The following is a 19,940-nucleotide window of genomic DNA, read 5'->3' on the forward strand; positions in this document are numbered from 1 at the left end:
AGATATTGATTTAAAGAAATAAATATGATTTCTACAGGGCAACAAGCAAGTTCATAAAACAAAACTCCAAAATGGTAGAAGTATCAATTTCCAACTCAGCTGTAACACAGAAGATGTAGGAGAATCCTATTAGTTTTCAAAATGTAATACACTTTTTGATTTTCTTAGCAGGAACTTTTTAAGTCTGTTGAACCACCACCACTGTCCAGGATTCATGGGCTGAGAACACTAGATCACCAGGAGAAAAGGATGAAAATTTTTCTGAGAGGATCTACAAGATCTGCCTCTTTGGTTATCCAAAGGTTGGTAGGGGATCAGACTGTGCCACATGCAAAGTGTGACCAAACTCCTCAGCCAAGATCAAGAGAATAATTTTGCAGAAGTGGATCAGTTACTGATGAATCAGCTGAGAACTGTGATGGCCAGCAGAGACATCTTCAGCTCTGCTACCACATCTCTAGTCTTTTCCACTGACCTTTGTGTCTCTGCCAGCACCAGCAGTTTAATTTCAAAAGTACCATGTCTCACAGCCAAAAGAGATACTAAGGAAATCTGGGACTGACTGCCCAGTCACGGGACGAACCAGGAAGCGTATGTTCTATTTAATCCACTTGTGCATAACCTATCCAACCATATGGAGTGTAAACAATGGTGCCTGACAGAGAGAAGCAAAGGAAGTCAATGATTGTCCATTGAAGCTTAAAATTTGGGTTTGATATAATTTCCCTCTTCCACACGTCCTGGCATGAACACTCACACATCAATCAGTTCTGTTTTCTGTGAACAGGTAGTTGGTCTATTGGCAATGGCTTCCAGGGCTGGTTAGTTGGTTGTTCTGTCTTTTGTTCTGTCTGGCTTTTGTTAAAAACGTAGCTCATCTGCAAAATGAGTTGCCGAGTGGGTGCTCGAGTCTGTGACTCCCATCCTAGGCTGGAAATAGACTTGCAAATATCAGAAAACCTGTAACATGCTGACAAGAAGAATAAATAATTCAGTGATAAAAGACAGATGAAAATAGTGCAAAACATTACTGTTACAGATGCCATGCCACAGTGACACAGGCCTTCTCGTGACATATCTTCATCTTTGCTGTGACTGCAAGATGACATAGGTAAAGGGCATTTCTGTTGCCTGCCTGGACCCAGCCTCACTGATGACAGTAACCCAATTTTTGGGCCTTAAAGCAATTCTTGGCAAAATATTTACTGTTAATCTTGCAAATATTTTATGTGTTGCTAGAGGCAGCAGCCCTCTGGACACACATTCCATGCTGGTATGCAGATCATTTTGGGACAATGACTTCTTTTTAGCCTGTCAAACGCATGCTGCCAACCCATCCTGCATCTGCTAAGCAAACAACCAAACTTCTGTTTCTGATGCAGAAATGAATGTTATAGATCGTATCATCTCTGAACTTCCTCTCTAAGAAGTTAATGGTAATACAAAATCTAAATCTTAACATAAAGAAAGATGGCATTAATGCATCTGAAATAAATTCTAACTTTTTACATTATCTGAAGACTTACACACATTGTGTTAGATAACTGCCAAAATGAAATTATCTTAGAGGACTGAAGAAGAGAGAAAGGAAAGGTGCAGTATCAGAGAATTTCAAGCTGACTAGCATAGCTTTCGTCTAACTGAATTATATTTAATTTGAAAGATATAATTATCTGTTGTCCATAACTATAGCTGTGCTGTCATGTGCAAAGTCCCATTGGTCTCCTGTTTCTCAATGCTAGTTACAAAAACATGATGAGAAAAACAAGTTTCAGGGCATATGTGCTCCCTCTGTGTACTTTCCTGTTATGGCAGGTAGTTGCTATGACCGTATCAATGTAGTAGCATCCCAGTAACTATATGTTCATAGTAATACCTATCAATTCCACCTGTAACAGGCTCTGCAATTCTGATTCACATTCTTATAATGACTCAGACCCACTGAAAATTTCAAGAGCATATTTAACCATTGAGATAGAATATATGACAAGTTACTGACTTTGAAAAGAAACTTTGTTTTCCTGGTTATTCTTGTTTCTGTTGTAAAGTTCATGCTATCTACTGTACAGCTTGTGTTTACAGCTCCTTTTTCTGCAGTGTGGGCTGCTAGTACAGGGGATTTAGGGATCACTTACTTATTTCTGATCTGATATGCAGGAATATAACATGGACCACAGTTCAGCCCGTGTCACTTATGTGGCTTACGGTACAATCACTTCAGTGCAGAGACATGCTGCAAAATGGTTTAGGAAGTAAAGCAAAGAATATTTTATCCAGTTGAATCTCCAGGAATTATTTACATCAGCAGTATATATTTACCTGAGCTCCAGTTCATCCTGGTTACCCTTGCTTGACCTCCAGGTATCAAGACTTTTTATGTACATCTGTTTCCAAAGATGAGTTCTTCACAAACAGTGCTGCAAGTAAAATAACACTTTCAGACTAGTACGCTTGTAAAGACAGCAGTACATAGTTCTGCTGGGCATACATGTTCTTTGATGGACCCTATCCAATGGACTATTCTTCTTTCCAACCTCCTTTTGGATTCAGCAAAAAATGATGGCCCTATGTTTCAGTAACAGAAATTTTATATTAGCATTAGGACAGAGTGAAGAATAGTAACATAGGACTAGAGTGCTTGGTAATCTCCACCACCATAGCTTTTAAAACCACGTTAGACAAATTTCAGTAGAGAATCATGTAAATAAATTTGTGGGCTTATAGGTACATGAAATGATCTAGGTGACATCTTAAGGTCCCTTCTAGCTCTATTTTCTGTTACCTGTTCCCCTTTTTGTTCATGCATGACTACGTTTACTTCAAGATAACAACACAGGATAATCTAATTGGACTAAGGAAGCTGTTTTTTTACAAATAAAAAGAAAGTAACCCCATTTTCAAACTCTCTTTTGCTTTGTGGGGTTTTTATGACTGATAGAAATCCTTGTGGGAACAATTAAAGTAAATCTGATGTTTCAAGCACTAAAAAAGTAAATGTATTTTTAATAGAGTAGGATACTGACTTTCATATGTTTTTCATGTTGTATTAAATTACAGTAAATAATTCTAGTCCATTCCTTCAGGATGATCTCATAATAAAAATATCAGATCTTAATTTTTCACAGGTAGCATTTTCATTTAGATACACAAATGTACACAAACTGAAGACTATAATACATTTCATAATACAGTACAATGCAGTACCGGATGAACTTTCTGTTGTAGACCGTGTCCTTACTTATGCTGAACAGGGGCAAAATTCATTAGGGGAAAAAAAATCTTAGATACAAAAGTATCAAGAGACTGAAGAGTTATATTAATTTTATTTTCCACTACAAAGGAAATTGATATCATGGCCAACTCATGTAAAGCGTAAACAATCTTAGATGCTCCTTTTAGTTTCAAGTATTGACACAGACTTCTTAGAACAGTGCCAGGGTACATACAATGGGTAGTGCAAATTACAACACTTTGTCTGTCTTCTCACTGACATCTGTAATCATGAGAAGAGTAAATAAGTCTGCCACAATTCTGCAAGAATGAACTGCTAAAAACTTTCTGCTGTGGCTCTAAGGGACAGATAGCAGCAGCATTCAGATTGCTCATAGCTTTTACTGATGTGATAGCTGTCTTGGAGCCACCAGTTTAGAAGCCACCTTTGTCCTTGTAGGTGATGTAACAGCATTAATTCATTAGCATCACTGTAAAGTCTAGAAATCCAAGTAGCTGATCAGCATATTACTGTGCTGGAGTTGTACAAATGAAAAGCTTATGCATTCTTCAAAGATCTTTGAGTCAAAATTCCTGAAAAGCTTCTACCTACATGACAGAAATGACTCCCATATTCCATTTTGTGCAGAACCTTTTTTTACAATTTTTTGAAGGAAAACTTCATTTGAAAATGTCTCAAAATCTAATTAGAACAGTTACTTGAGAAAACCATTGCCAGTAACAAATGGCTGTTGTACAGCAGATAAGTTCTGATCCCTATTTCTGGATTCAGTCTTCAAATGACAGCTATCAGTTTCCTTACCTGCTGATAGACGTTTGGGGAGGGCAGAGAAGCCTGCCAGGCTTCTAGTAAGTTCCTATCTCTTGCCAGTGCTTCTAGTAAGTTCCTATCTCTTGCCGGTGTTTTTAGTATGTTCATACCTACCACTTGTAGTGTAGTTCAGTGTTCCCTGAGGTGTCCAAGTATCTACCCTCCCTCCAGTTGAATCCCCAGCTATAATGCTCTGGGGGGATTTCCAAGCAAAAGATGGCAGAAATGCTCAGGGTAAGAATAAGATCTTTGGCTGTTTAATTGAATACCAAAGAACTAGGGAGCAAATATTTCTGAACAGTCTTAAGACAAAGACTTGAGAAACTCACAATTGTATTCACATATTCTTTTTCCTAACGTCTTGCTGAGGAGCTCTAATAAACGGCATTTCTCAGGTACATATGTTCTGATGCATTCAGAAGGAAAACACTGAGAGAGGTCAATGATCTTCCTTGAATGTAGCATGAGTCTAGTAAATACTTAAAGCAATGATCAGATACCTCTATTTAATCAATCATCAGTCCCACTGTTTTTGACTACTTGCTTTGTAAAAAGTTCTTTCAGACTAGTTGTGGAGAGAACTATCCATAGTTAAATGAAACAATTTTGTCCTTAGTTTAAAAATGATGGCTAGGCAGGACTATGAATAATCATTAATTTATTTAGGAGATTATCACATGGTTAAATCTTTTGGTGATATGGTTGGAGGTTTACTCACTTCTCTCTCACTATCAAAATATTACTACGTAGTAAAATATATAGATACATAAATATAATCCAAGCTGAAGTAGGTAGAGTGGTTACACTGGTTCTTTGTAAAATGGGATATTCATTATCATTTTCTCTACTGTGCACTCTCTCACTTTTTAACCAGTATGCATTGTATTTATACTTTGTCATATTTCATTTTGGCTTTGTGCTTATATCCACCTGTTCATAAATAAAGATTTGCCTGTATTTTATTTCCAACCTGTTGAAATCAATCAAGCCAGGAAGCCTAGAATATGACATTTTATGTATCTTCACAGCAATCCACTTACGGCATTCATCATCGGAAACTGTTTTCAAATGCCACTTCTCATTTATTTGATTCAATGAGCAAAATGGAATCAAATTTCATTACTCTGAAGTAGAGAAAAGTTTTTCCTCTAAAACTGGGTAGGATTCCTAAAATTCTGCATCATTCCCTTTGCAAATACTGTGTCTGCAGACATTTCATATTATATTCTGAAATACTCAGTCATAATTCTGTGTCTGTGAGAAAAGTACAGCGGAATGGAGAATATTTGAATAGAAATCCCCATGTGTCTGTGGTTGTAGCAAATAAATGGCAGATTAGTTTCTATTTCAGATTTTGGAAAAAGTTCAGAACCCAAAGTCATCTTGCAATTATGATGGCTCTCCACTCCTTGTATAACTCTACTAGCTTCATTATTTATTTTATTTTTAAATTCAGATTTGCAGTAGCATGAAATCAAACATAGGAAAATGCTGGAGACAGATGAGATCTAGTTTAAGTTCAGGCATGCTGTAAGCTACTAAATAAATCCAGTATTGTAAGGGAGAAATTCTTCTCTGTTAAAAATATTGGATACAATCAAACTTGAGCTTTCAGAAAAAGGAAGACTTTATCCACTGAAATGTTACCATATTATTCTGTTAGTTCTAAAGATCTGTTCAGTAAAGGACTATATTTGTGATTCAAGGCTGAATCCTACAAGAAGTTCCTTTATTCAAAAGACTTCTGATCTTTCCTATAGATATAATGCTCTGTTACGTAGAGATGTTCCAGTAAGTTTCAGATTCCTAGGAGGATTATTTCTTTATTCACACATTTCCACTATGAAAAATTATGAAATATTGTTTTATAAAGATTGCATACATTGCAATTCATGTGAATGCAAATCTTGTTCACCTGTCTTCCAAGCAGAAGCATACTGCTTTGTGTAAATAGCTTTTCTTTCATGGACAACTATGTGTTAAATCCTGCTAGCTCCCTCCCTCATGTAGGAGGGAGAAGCATTACAAATGCAGTCTTACATAAAACAACTGTAGTAGTGTTAGACGGGATCCTGTTGGCATATGAGGTGAGTATTTGATTGTATCAATTATTGATATTAAAAGCTCTGAGGATTACTCAACAGAAATGATATTGAGAAAGAAGGAGATAACGGGAGACAGGAGACCAAGACCTCAAAGGATCCATTTGAGGAAGTGAAAAAGAATGACAGTTGTCTAAAATATTGAATCCCACTTCTAGGGATCCTTGTGAATTATCCTGGGTGTTAGCTTGACTCAAGAATCTGTTGTCTGAAGCTAACCCAGACTGCGATATATCTATAAGGAGTGCTAACGTTTCATTTATCTGTATCTGTCTAAAGTACAGATGCTGATTGCAAGTTGACAAAAGCTGGGAATCCCTCTTCAAAGAGTGCCAATCCTAAAACACTATATTGGCTTGCTCTTGCATTGTTGAGTGCCACAACACAAAGACGGAAGTCTCTCAAGAGTTATTTTTACTTCTTCATAGGTTAGTGTGGAAGTTTTTCATCTGTTTGGTTATGAATCTGAACCGTGGAACTTCACTGGGATCAGCTGAATCTCTAGTTTGGACCAATTCAAGTATTTCACAAAAGAAGCCTGATTGTTATCTAATGGCTGAATTATAACTCCAAGGTTGATCAAAAGCCTCTTTTCTAAATTGACTAGCTCTTTCCCAAACATTCCTAAAAAAAGGTTCCTGTAATATTCTAGAATATAGTCTCCCAATTAAGTAGTACAACTATTAAGAAAGAAAAATAAGATATAATAGTCTTTACAGGAAAAAAAAAAAAAAAACAAAAACGGTTAAATCTAGCTCAACAGGTCTTAATCAAAGGCTTTCACTTTCTTAGGATCTTTCAGGATAGACTACAGAACACACTTCACCTATACGGATTCACATGTTAGCAGTGTTTAAAGCAGATGAACCCTTTCTTGTACCTTTCAGCTGTGGCTTTACTGGGCCCATTGTGTGTCTGCAACCACATTTTGTGCTCCACAATTAGAGAATAAAAAGTCAGATGCATCTCTCAGCAAGTAAAAGCAAAGAAAAAAAAAGAAAAGAAGGAAGAACAAAAAAAACCAAAACATGAAGGAATAAGAAGTCCTCGAGTTCTTCAGTTCTTGCAACGTTCTGCTGCCTTATATTACAGAAGCTGTAAGAGCAGCCAGGGAACCAGATGGTGATCTTGCTAACCCAGGGTCTCTTGCCAGCAGCTTCCTGTAGGTGCAGGAAGAGATTGGTCAAAGGCTAATGCAGTCTATTCATTAATGTTGTGATTTCCCATACGTAAAGCCATTGATCTCAGAGTGGTGAACATCACCCTTCCCCCAGGTGGCTTGTTGACCCAAGAGTCAGGGGTTTGTGGCTTCAATCTTAACTCTTTTGTTTGCGGTTCTCTGCTTAAACCACCTTAAAGCAGCATTCTCTACAGCCTTCTGGATAACAAGCTATGTGGTTTCCCATGGGTATTGACACAGTCAAAGTGGAATTTGGTTTTGCTTAGCTAATGTCAATTTGAAAAAGTCCCAGTTAACGATAGGTTAAAAGCCTCTGTTGGCTTTTAAGGTTGCTGTTTAGATACAGAGTCTCTGTATTTGAGCCTTTCTCATATCATAGGAGCACCAGATAATTCAGGTTGGAAGGCAACTCAGGGGGCCCTTATCTCTCAAATAAAGAACATCTTTTCTGTTCTTTTTTTGGAACTGATCTGGCTTTATGTGCATGAAAAGAAGACATCACAAGTTTATGGAAACTTTGATCCCAAATCTTTAAAAGTGTCAGGTTCAAAAGCACTAACCAAACCTAAAAGTTAAGGTAAAAAATAAGCATAAATAGGTTATGATTATGAAGATTAACAGTATATGTATTATTAATCTTCTTGCCCACAGAAGAGGAATGAGGACAGAATCATACATCCTTGCTGCAAAAGTTTCATATAGATAGAGAAAAATTACGTCAGAGCTTCTCGGATTGCAAGCCATTTGAGATACAAAAATAATTAAACTACTTGTAAGATTCATAGTCCCATGTATATCAATTCTTTCATGAGTGATGCATGTAGAAGGTTACTAAAGTCTAAGTCATGGCACATCAAGACCTCTATGTTTTGGAAGTCTGGTATTAAAGTACAGTGCAATGCTTTGAAAACTTAGGAGTAAAAGCTGAGAAGTTGGTAATGAGTTAATCTTATCTGCTTTATAAAATGTATTGCATCCTGCTTTCAGGTGGGTGCATGTACTTAGGTAAATTACACTTCATGTTGCTTGAAAGTAATGAATGCTAATGACAGATAATGGTGTCTTGTTTCCAATTAGCACTGCCAAGAGAGCCTGAGGTTTCTAGAGCTCATGATCACCGTATTTTCCAGGAACAGTCTGAGAACTTCAAAATTATATAAACAAGTTTTATTTATGCTGAATGCATTTGCTGATTGCTTCCTTCCACAGTTGGGCATAATGCGAATGAACTACATCTCTCTGTAGTTCAATACTTAAAAAAATAGACCTTATGTATGTAAAGCCATACTCTATCATCCATTTTTTATAAACATCATTCATTGTTCACTTTGATAAAAAACAGAGGAAAATGTTTCACAAATAAATGCATGTAATAGGTTATAGTGAATATTCAGAAAGGTTTAAAATAGAGCAGATCAATCGATAAGCAGTTTGGCTCACAAAATGTGAGTTTAAATCAAGTATTTCATACTAACAAATAAATTTTCTTCACAGGAATTGTTCAAAACACTTTCTAATGTGAGTTGGCAAGGAATTTTAAATACCATTTTGTCTCAAATCTATGAAAAATCTGTATTATTCAGGGAAATAAAGTTGGAAAACTGAGATCACAATCATGTATTGTGCTATGAATTATGTGTTTTCAGAAATGCCTTAAGTATTGTGCTCACAGACATCAAATATGCAGTATATAACAAATCGCTTCCTTTCTACAGTTGCAATCCAGCTTGTTTCTTATTTTAATGGTTTGTGTATTAACTTTGTATTCTGTTTATAATGTATTTCAGTCTGGAATGTTCACTGTGCAGGATTTTTATCTCACATCCTTATTGTCTGTATGATTGTCTGTTCTTTCTTTAATAAAAACATACAACAACAATAATGTAGCAATGAATTTTTACCTGTTCTTGCAAGTGTTGTATTTTGCTGGATGTTATATTAATGGTAATAGCTCAAGGCCCTACTCAGTGACCACTGAAAGCAGGACTGCTGTTGATAACTTATTGGCCTTTGGATTGGGTCCCAAATGCACTCCTTTTAAAGCTGACCTCTGGATGCAGCCGCTTTGTTTTGTGAAATGCATCAGGAAGAAATATTAGCATCTTATCTGCTGGCAGAAGATGAGAGTTCTGGGGTTCCTTCTCCTGTAACTCCACTCACTAGTCAACACCATCCTCTACCCAGAAAAGGAGGCAGTATGCCAAAATGCTGCTGCTTAAATTATGTTACACGAGATTTTTTATACGGCTGTCTGCCAGATCTGGGTGGTATGTCATCTGTCTGTTCTGAACATTTCAAGTAATTTCTTAGGTCTAAACCATGAGCTGTGTAGATATGACTAGATACATGATTTAACCCTGATGCTGCCAGTGCTCTAGTTCACCTTACATAATCCTGTAATTTTATTTAACTGGCTGCCAGAATCATTGCAAAATGGTACAGAATGCTTAGTATGTTCAACAAATAAAAGATGTATTCTTCCTGTTTATTTCTTGTACTGCTTCAATAGGAGGGTGTATATATTTAGATAATTAATTTTCGAGCAACTGGATGGCTCCCATTATCCCAGAAGGTAATGCTCTGCAGTGATTATTTCCTATAGAGCTTGGCTGGCATTGGGAAAAATCTTCAGAAGTATTAACTTCATTTTCATTCATGTCACTAGTATGTCCACTTTCTGCAACTGCTTTAGCAAATGAATTTCATCTGTCTGAGATATTGACGTCAGTGTACTATCCACTTACATGAGTGACTTCTGGCTAAATTACTAAATTAATGCACAATGATTATCGTTGCATTTTCAGTTCAAAAAAACCCCACAGATATTTGTAGCTGAAAACTGACTCTGAGAGCTGTGCCTAGCCAGTTAGGGGATGACGTGTCCCAAATCAAAACAGCTTGACTGTCAGTTATCAGATACACGCAATCAGTTCTCTCAAGTGAGATACAGCACATGAATTATTCTCAGAAATTATTCCAAGAATAGTTATGGATAGCTATTAAGTTCAAGAAATTAGAAATCTCATTACAGGCAGTTTGTGAACAAAGAAGTCAAAATTAGTTTAAGAAAATAATTGTTACAGATTACTTGTTTATCTCTATTGCATTTGTGAAATATTTTTACTTACACTCCACTGTCAACTAAGCTTCTCTTTCAAGTGTAAACTAATATTTTTAAAACAATAATCCAATATGGAAAACTGCCTGAGCAATAATGTTATAAATAATGCAATATTGAGCTGATTGCCTGCTTCTGTTCATTTTGCAAGAGTCTATCTCACACAGTGTCCAAGGAAACAGAAGAAAAAGTGACAACAACAAAAAATTAACAACAGGGAAAGTGTTACTTTTTCTGTTTGGTTCACTGCAAATGGAAGACAGTAGAATTCATGGAGTTTGTAAGCTTTTCTGAGCAAAGACTGATTCTTGTTATGCCTAGCTGGTACCTGATAACAGCAGTGGTCTGATCTTGAATTTGGTACCAGGTACCAAAAACACCGTGCAAACTAAATAATAATAGCAGTCAAGTAAAAGTGTGAATAATTCCATTTCCATTTCATTATGTCTTAGAGGTCAAATTTTCTGGGTGTCCACTCCAGGTAATCACTGGGGATTGCTAATTATCAGGGTGTAACTATGATTTGAAATGTTTTGATAACATGTTAATATGACCATACATAATTTTTGTTAATTAACAGAAAGCAGTGAAAAAGTGAGTTTGAGACTCTAAGTCTGATTTTCCACTCCTTGACCCTCGCTACTTTCAATATGCATTTTATTGATTACTCTATAAAACTTTCCGTGGGTGTCCAATAACTGCATAAGGAAGGCGGCTGTGGAGAATCAGGTTTCTCTCTACAAGCAGTGGAAACATACTTTGTTCTTCCAGAGCAAAGCTGAAAATCTGTCAGTGTTTTTGGTAAAGATAAGTAGTTTACAGGTTCCACACAATATAATACGGTCAGCTTTTGGGAAAACAAACTATGCTGAGTTTGATACCGCATAAATGTTTGGAATTAGAGATAAATGAGATTAACACCTCTTTTGGCAGTTTAACAATAGTGAATAATAAAGTGGATGGTCCTTTTTCAGACCTTATTTTTGCAAATAGAACTTCTGTCAGTGTTTGTCACATCTCCTAGGTTTACATATTTAGGACCAAATTTGTTTTATGCTCAGTAGATAAGAAATGTGATGTGCTGTATAATAGCTGTTATTGTTACTGATACATTTTCCTTCATATTTTTTAAAATTCTCACTATCCCTGAAACTAGCTGGACTATGCTATCATGTAAAAATGTTAAAATACATTTCATTTTCTGTGATCTGTTTTTGTTTTGAGTTGGTTACCTATGATACTAGTGACATGGCTATCTGAATCTGTTACAGTGTGCCTGAATATTATGACTACGGTCACGGAACAAGTGAAGAGGCTTATGACAGCTACGGTAAGGTCTATTCTATCTTCAGCAAAAGTGTGAAATCAAAAGAAAAAAATCTGTCACTGACAACTCAGAAATTACTTCCACATACTTTTCTTTCTTTCTCTGCTTTTACAAAGACCAAACAAAATGGATTTGTGTAACTTCAGGGTGAGGTTTCAAGTAGGACCAGAAAATTAGACAGATCAATTTTGATCAAAATTACAAAGTCAATTAATCACAGTCACAGATCAGTTTAACAGCAACACTGAAGTTTCTGATTAGTGCCTGAATATATTTCACAGTGTTAAGTTTCAGGCTGCTTGATGTGCCAACAATACTATGCATCTGCTACTGTCATATGCATCACTTCAACCAGCAAGTTTTGTGAGATTTTGAAATATAGACTTAATCAAAGTGGAAGGAGAGGGTGCTGTACCAGCATGGGAACCCCCATTGCACCAAGATAAAGGAGTATCTTGTGCCACACGAGGCAGCAAAAGGAGAGGGAGAGCTGTACTCTTTGCACCTCCCCACTGAGTCTGTGTCTGAGCTGGAATAGTTCTGCTTCGAGGGAACCGAAGGCATGAGAGGAAAAGACAGTGTTGCTCCAATGTGTACAGCCCATTTTCTAGGTCTGTTTTTTGATATTAATGATATGTTTCAATAACTAATTAGAATCTAGCCTGTCTTTTCCTATCAATATTTTTTCAGTACATAGTACCATCAGATGGCACAGTGAATCTCATTCTGACATTTTCACTGACATAATAGAGCAAAGCTGACTATTGTCAGCTTAAAGACTGACCCTAGTATGTTCTGCAGAGATGTCATGCTTGATTTACTACTACTAATAAAGTATCGTAAGTTTACATGGTGACTTCCAAAGCATTGTGAAAATGAGAGCTGCTGGAAATGACACTGCAAGTGACAGTAAGGGGTTATATAAGGATTGCTGCTTGAAAGAAATAATTTTATTCGTGCAGCTGTGAAGCAAATGTCGCTGTAATGCAAAGTTGCAGTTTCCTTTGTACAGAAATCACGAGACATTACTGAGACATTGTCAAAATGATTGCATTGCATAATCAGAAATAACTTAATTTTTTGTATAATCAGTACTCACAATACATTTGGGTAATATGATGGGCAGTCAAGCACATTTCAGTGCTAAACAAGTAACAATAATAACAACTTATCCATATGAATGTGTGTGGGTTTGTTACCCTTTGTTTTGTTTCCTTTTTGTACATACTTGTTTAATACCTGCAGTGAAAGACCTTTCCTCCTCTCTACAGATCCCCTCCCCACCTCTCCTCCCAAATGCATTGCTAAGGTTTTGGGCAATGCGGAAAAGCATAGTCTGAGCTCAGCAGTAAGAATTTCCCACTGTTTAACTTTTAACTAGACTCCCCCACACTGAATCTCCATGTGTTTGGGCAAGACATTTAAAGTAATGTCACTCTTCCTCCAATCCCTCATTTGTAAAACCAGAAGAATATTACTTGTTTTCCCAGCAGGGGTTTTGAATGGACTAATTAGCTAAGGCTTACGAAGTGTTCAAAGAGTGGGATCATGACTAAATTTATGCTCTGCATGAAGCTACTGGGTTTTTTTCCATTCAGCAGCTGAAACAAACTCAAAGTGCCTGGGTTTGCTTTATTAGACTTGTCTTAAAATACATGGTTGATAACTGTGGACTTGCTTTTTTGCTTAAACTTTCTGAGCTGGCATTTGAATACCAGTAACCTGGAATAAACTTAAAAATGGGATAATATTCCAAATTTCAATTTTTCTACTTTCTGAAATCAGACACATTTATATGTGAGTGTTTGTGCTCCTCTTGGTTCACTTTAGCAGATGAGTAAATTTGCTAGTTCTGTGCTCTGGAAACCTGTGTGTGAAATTGCTTCATCCCAAAGTCACCACCATTTATCTGAGGAGGTAATCTGAGTATACAGAGCTATAGAATATACGCTTAACTTCCTTGCTTTCTGAATTCTTGGTACATATACTCCTGTTGTCTCTGTATCTGACTTTTTCAGTGCCTCCCACCCAGCCAATAAGCAGTCTGGTGCCACTCCTCATCCTCATGTAACTTTTACCCTAATTCTCTGTTCCCAGAGAACTGTTCCCAGTTCTCTACTTCTTTTTCAGAATGTTTTGCAATTCACTTTGAGTCTTCTGAATCCATCCCACTCTATAAAACCAGCTGTCCCTTCATTTTTCACCATCCTGCAGAAAGTTTTTTCTTTCACCCCAGTTCAATTTCACAACTTGTTTTACCTTCCACAACAAGGCTATATTCCTCCTTTACAATTCTTTCTGACACACTTCTGTAATTCAGAATTCCCCCAAACTTTGAATAAGACCACACACAAATGGTACATGAACATAGAACTGGTGTCTTGTTGTTGTCTCTTAGATGTTTTGTGTAATGACTTGTCTTTTCACCCTTATCCCTTCCAATAACAGTATCTGAATTATCAAAAATTGACTAGCTTGGCATTTCTTTATTTTCTCCTGTGCATCCTCTTGCTTCCAAGTTATCTTTAGGGAGGACAGTTCTCAATCCCAAGAAGGTTTTCTCTTATTCCTTTTCATGAAGTGGATTCGACCAAATAAGAATGCTACTTCGTACATAAAATTTTTTTAAAAGTATAATATAGAGCTCTCTGTAGTTTGTTAAGTTTTATACAGCACCATAGTACTCCTGCTACACAGCACCATATGAGCTGCCTGCTATGACTTTTCTTTCTATCTGGGTTTCTGAGAAGCAGCAAGTGTTTTTGTCTCATGGGTTCTTCTATGCTCCTTCTAAAAGAGCTTGTGGAGAAGTTTGATTGGGGCACTGTTTCCCCAGAAGTTCTTAAGACTTGTGCATTTATGGATTGTTCACAGGAGGGTTGCAAAAATCACAGGGGTGTTTCAGAGCAGAGCCCACCTGAACATCATGTCATTCTCAGGAAATTCTTCTTTCTTTTGATTAGATGGAAGTACTAAAGAAAGGGCCTGAGTCACTTACCTGAGGCTGGGCAAGATGAATTCTTACATACTGTTCACCACTGTAAAATCCACAACTTAACTGCCTTGACTCCTTGTTCAGTTTCTGATGTGAAGGTTTCCTCCAAACCCAACAAAAGAACCTCCCAAGACAATAGCACTCAGCTGAGACAGGTATATGTAAAACCCCACTATTTCCCATGACTTAGGGATGTTCCATGAATGAAAAATCATAGCACAGAACCCTCTCATGCACTTGGACACTTAAACTGTCTTCAGATTTGATATGCTTGCCACCCAGTCTCTCAGAAGGATCAAAGTAGAGACACTTCAAAGCATTCCCTGCAGCAGCCTCTGGCACCTGGAAATACTCTACTAAGGAATTAGAGATTCCTACAGATTTTTGATAGGATCAGGATTATGCAGCTACTGCCAGAGAATTTTGAAGATCACTGTTCTGGGCTGAGGAACATAAATTTGGGACATATGCCGGAAAATCTTCTTGTGGATGTAGCCCTTATAGGCTTCCTCATGTGAGTGATAAAGAAATATCTTTAGCAGGCACTTTAAAACTAAAGGGCCAGTCACTTAAAGTACTATACAATTTTCAAAAATGTAAAGCATCCTTACCTCTAATCACACCCAGGAAACATTTATGATACTTATGTCACTGAAGGTCTTGATATCTGCAGATATGAATTTAAATCTAGGAGTCTAAACTACGGTGACAGTATCGTTTTAACTTGATGATGATGCTTATGTTTTAAAACAGAAGGCATGAAATTGGATTAATTTATGAAAAAAAAGTTTATGTCCATTGCTCTCAATTATACTTTAATAATTTTCTGGTTTCCTTTCTGGCACTGTTGCCGTCTGAGGAGATATCTAGTGAAAGCATGAATTTAATGATTTGTCTCATAAATTGATTAGGATAAAATGTACAACTAAAAATTTGGTAACCAGGAACCTTTCCTGCCCATATGCAATGTCATGCTCAAGTCCAAAAAGCACCTTCACTGGACAGGACCACTGTAAAAGAAAAGCCCCTGGTAAACTGTTCACATTCTCATTTCTTTCTCCTTTTCTCTGTTTTTTTTCTAGAAAAAAAACAGCATTCAATACAAGTGTTGTGCTGTGTTAGGCCACTTTAGAAAGATAACAGAGATGATAGTATGACTTGCTAGCAAGGCACATCCAATACCTTATAAGCTATATTAATTATATATGACCTGCCTCACAGTTGTTTCATCTGAATCCTTTTCCTCCCTTGCAGTGATCAGAGCACTCAAGGTTTTGTTTATCAGTTACTGTTTCTGTCTTAGTTCTTCCAAAGGCTGGGGAATCTAGCAGATCAGCTCTGCCAGTTTCTGCTGCAGAAGGTTGAAGAGGCTCTTGGCTCTGCTTCCAAAGGTTGAAACTGCCATAGCGAGGATGGAGAAGAGTAAGAGCGTGCCTGTTGTCAGATGCTATAGTTCACAGCCTGGTGCATATACTGCCTTGTGTATTACCTGAAAATGATGGCGATTTATGTTTTTATGCGAGATCATGAACTGCAGTATCTGAGAGGCCAGTACACATGGACTTCTGTTGCTACTACCAAAAAAGCAGAAACTTTAGGTAGAGGGTGAAAGGAGAGGGTTAAAGTCTATAATCACCTAAACCATCGCAATTAAATTAGAATAACACCATCTGCCAAAGGCCTTAGGCAAGAGTTAGGAAGGTTAAGCTGTACCTTGCCTCCTACACAAAGAAAGAAGACATAACTGAACTCCACTCACTTTCCTGCTGCTATTCAGGAAAAGCTTGCAAGGCTGTTTACTGCACGTGCTACCATTGTGGCAAGGAGACATTATTTAACTGTATTCTATCTTCACGAAAAATTTTCAAATGTGCACATTTTCTTTAATTACCACATTTTATAGTACATCTTCTACTCCAGTTCAGCATTAAGTGCTCACTTGTAAACAACGGGTGTTTGGTTTTAGGATAATTCCATCTTTAATTAAAATTGGAGAGTGTAACTGTTTGGTGTAATTCCTTTTAATGTAAGACATAATTTAAGTTGTAAAATGCTGCCACAATGATTTAACCGTCTATTTCACAAATAATTCCCTGCCAATCACTCAATACGAGAGCTTTGTAGTTGTGATGACAATTAGTTTACTAAGTAATGCTGTACACAGACAGCACTTTATAAACAAATTCTTTATAGTGCTTTATAGGGCTAACAGCTATAAATGTACAGCAATGTTCCACTACTTTTTTATTGTCTTGTTTATTTTTTAAATTTTTTTTGTGTTTGTCCTGAAGAGTGGATTATGTAGTAATTTTTTTTTTTTTTTTTTTTAGAATACCAATGATAGTTTCTACTGAACAAGTAAAAGTTAAAATAAATATATAATGATGAAATTTGGGGAGGGAAGAGTGTATGGAGGGTTCAAACTTCAGGAATTCTGATAAATAGGTTGATTGAAGAGATGTTACCTTAGGAGACATAAATTCTCATACTTCATTATGAGACATAAGCATATTCATTTCATAGAGAAACTCGGGTAACCACCATCCTAGTGTGAAATAAACCCTGTATTGATTGATCTATGACAGTGACAATGGCAGATGAAGCCATGCTGCAATGTATACAGAAAAATATTTGTAAATTTTGAAAAAGCACTTCTTAGCAATTGCTCTGCAAGTGAGGATAAGAGGTTTGTTCAGCTGTCAAGTCCAGGTTCCTTCCTCATTTTTAATAATAACTTTGGTATTGTAGGTCATTGGTCCTAATATTCATTATGCTGAGGGTGCTAAGGGTTTCTTACCCTATTTTTTCCTAGCCTAGTCCCATTTAAGTCTTCAAATGTAGGAAATCAAGTGCTCAGATAAGGTAGTGACTGATATGCAGATGTAAGAGACATAGGTCTGATTCTCCTCATTACAGTGTTTGACTTCACATAGGTTGCGATTACAGGCAAGATCTTTACTAACACTAATTAATAAAGCCTTACTTATGTGCACTGATTGTTCATTTCTATCATCTGAGTGTATACATTCGGTATCTGATAGAAAATATCACTGGCAACATACCAAACTTTCTTTGGTTTCTAGGTCTTGGAGCATTTTAGCATTGATTAGGTATCTCAGAGACAACAGGACACAGCTTGTGCTAATGTGGCGGAGTTTTTTCGCTGTGCCTCGACAGAGCAGCTGGCTGTCAGGTTAGCATGTGCTGGGTGCTTCTACACTAGCATAGGACCAGCAGTGCTCTTTTGAAGCAGATTTCCCAATTGTCTCCATTTATCACTCTTCTTTTCACATCACTGAGTGGGCTCAAAGTACATGACTTTTAGTTTCAAACTAAACCAGAAGATGCGCTCCCACTTGTTTGTGAGAATTCAGTTCAGAGGCTCAAGCTAGGGCCAGTCTGAAATGGAAAAAATCTCTAGAAGCCATATAGTGTGAGCATCAGGTCCTCAGCATCAGCTGTTTCACTGTCCAGATCATTCCTATTTGTATGCACTGTGTGCTAATATTGATATAGCACCTGAGTCCTGAAGCCTCCCCAGCTGTCCAGGGTAATGACCTTGCTACATGTGCCGTGTTTCTGTCTCGAAAGATGCCGGAGTGTGCCATGGGCCTGCATGACCAGCTTTATTTTGGGGTGATAGAGGCATCTGGTCTCTCCCTGACCATTACGCAGGTATATACCCAGCCCTGGAAACTCAGAAGTGCTCCTTACAGCGCTCCTGTACAGCGCTCTGTTTTTCTTCCCCCAGAACAGGAGCCATTGAAGACTTCTACTGCATATGGACAGAAGATATACCAAATAAATTGCCGTCCTTTAATCTTCTATTTCAGTCATTCCTATACTTACTAGGCTATCAGAGATCCAGTTCCTACTTTGTGGGACAGGATAAACTGTCAAAAGCATTTCCTTGATTTTCCACAAAATTTTATCAATTCTTTGACTGGAGGAATCACCTTAGCTGTCTCCCAAATAGTATTCATTCCCTCAGAAGAGATTTATGATTTTCATGAGTATGATTTTGAAAGTCTGAAGGAGAAGGAGCACATTTTGAATGCAGCTATGACGGCTACTGTGGGGATGTACTAGTTATTGCTGTTTTGTCAAATCAGTGTTTTAATTAGGCTATAATTCTTTAGAAAGTTCTGTATTTAAACCTGTCACATTCTTTTAACTGACTGTAGGTCCTAAAACTTTTGTACTTCAGTTATTATGCTACCACACTGAAAAAAAAAAACAAAAAACCACATGTAGCACAAGAGTGCTTTTAATTTATAGCAAGTTGTTGTGCTTCCTCTATTATTCCTGAATTATAAATCATTTTCTATGACAGAATAAGAATAAGTAAATCATGCAAAACTTTCCTATGTAATATTTCAAATGGTAATTTCACTGCCTTTCACCGGGGGAACTGTAGAGTTGGAGAATCTAAGACAAAAGTCCTGTAATACTGATGTGCGCATCATAGTATTGACCACCTATATAATTCCAAACACAGTATATCACTGCATATTTCATGTTATATTACCATAAAGTAATAGAAAACTAATTTTTACTGAAAACAAGAGAAAAATAAAACTCCTTCCACACTGTCACATTCACACTCACCTCACAGCAACACTGATAATAGTCTGCCTCCTCCCTGTGTTGCAGTTTCCCAAACTAGTTACCTGTGTACTCTGATGCTGCTCCTTTCCTGTCTGAGACAGATGTTCACTACAAAAGTGGCCAAAGCCTTGTAAGAAGTTATTTTCTCCGGTAGTCATTACTGCTCCTCTTGCTGACATTACTTAACCTGCAGTGAGAGCTGGCAGAGTGGAGTGCACAAGCATTCCTCATCTGCTCCAGTGCTAAGTCAGCTGGAGGATTTCTGTGGTTCTCTATTACCAGTTTAAGCCAGGGCAGCTCACAATACTAAAGTAGATTTGGAGCATCCATGCAGCCTTATTTCTTAGCCCTCCTGAAGAGGAGGTACTGTCAAGCATAGGGACAGTAGTTTTTTAAAGCAGTTACAGCTAGGCTAAGAAAAGCAACTATTACACCACAAGGTTTTCCTAGCATTTCTGGTTTTTAAGCCACATATATTGCATATGCAGTAGGTTTAGTAAAATAAGTGGTATTTAGCAAAGCATAAGTAAGCATAGTGGTTTTGAAAACATTTTTTGTCTTCTAACAA

At 37.2% G+C, this 19,940-nt stretch overlaps 1 protein-coding gene across 1 annotated transcript in view; it reads left to right on the forward strand.

Annotated features, from left to right (window-relative positions):
• KHDRBS2 (KH RNA binding domain containing, signal transduction associated 2) overlaps positions 1 to 19,940 on the forward strand; it is a gene marked incomplete at both ends in the record, with an annotated part of 376,341 nt that overhangs the window by 345,611 nt on the left and 10,790 nt on the right. The window contains one exon of the mRNA XM_082305658.1: positions 11,714 to 11,772. Coding sequence (XP_082161784.1) covers positions 11,714 to 11,772 — 59 coding nt within the window. The remainder of the gene's footprint in view (positions 1 to 11,713; positions 11,773 to 19,940) is intronic.

Source organism: Platalea leucorodia (assembly GCF_965183815.1).
Source record: "Platalea leucorodia genome assembly, chromosome: 3".
NCBI lineage: Eukaryota > Metazoa > Chordata > Aves > Pelecaniformes > Threskiornithidae > Platalea > Platalea leucorodia.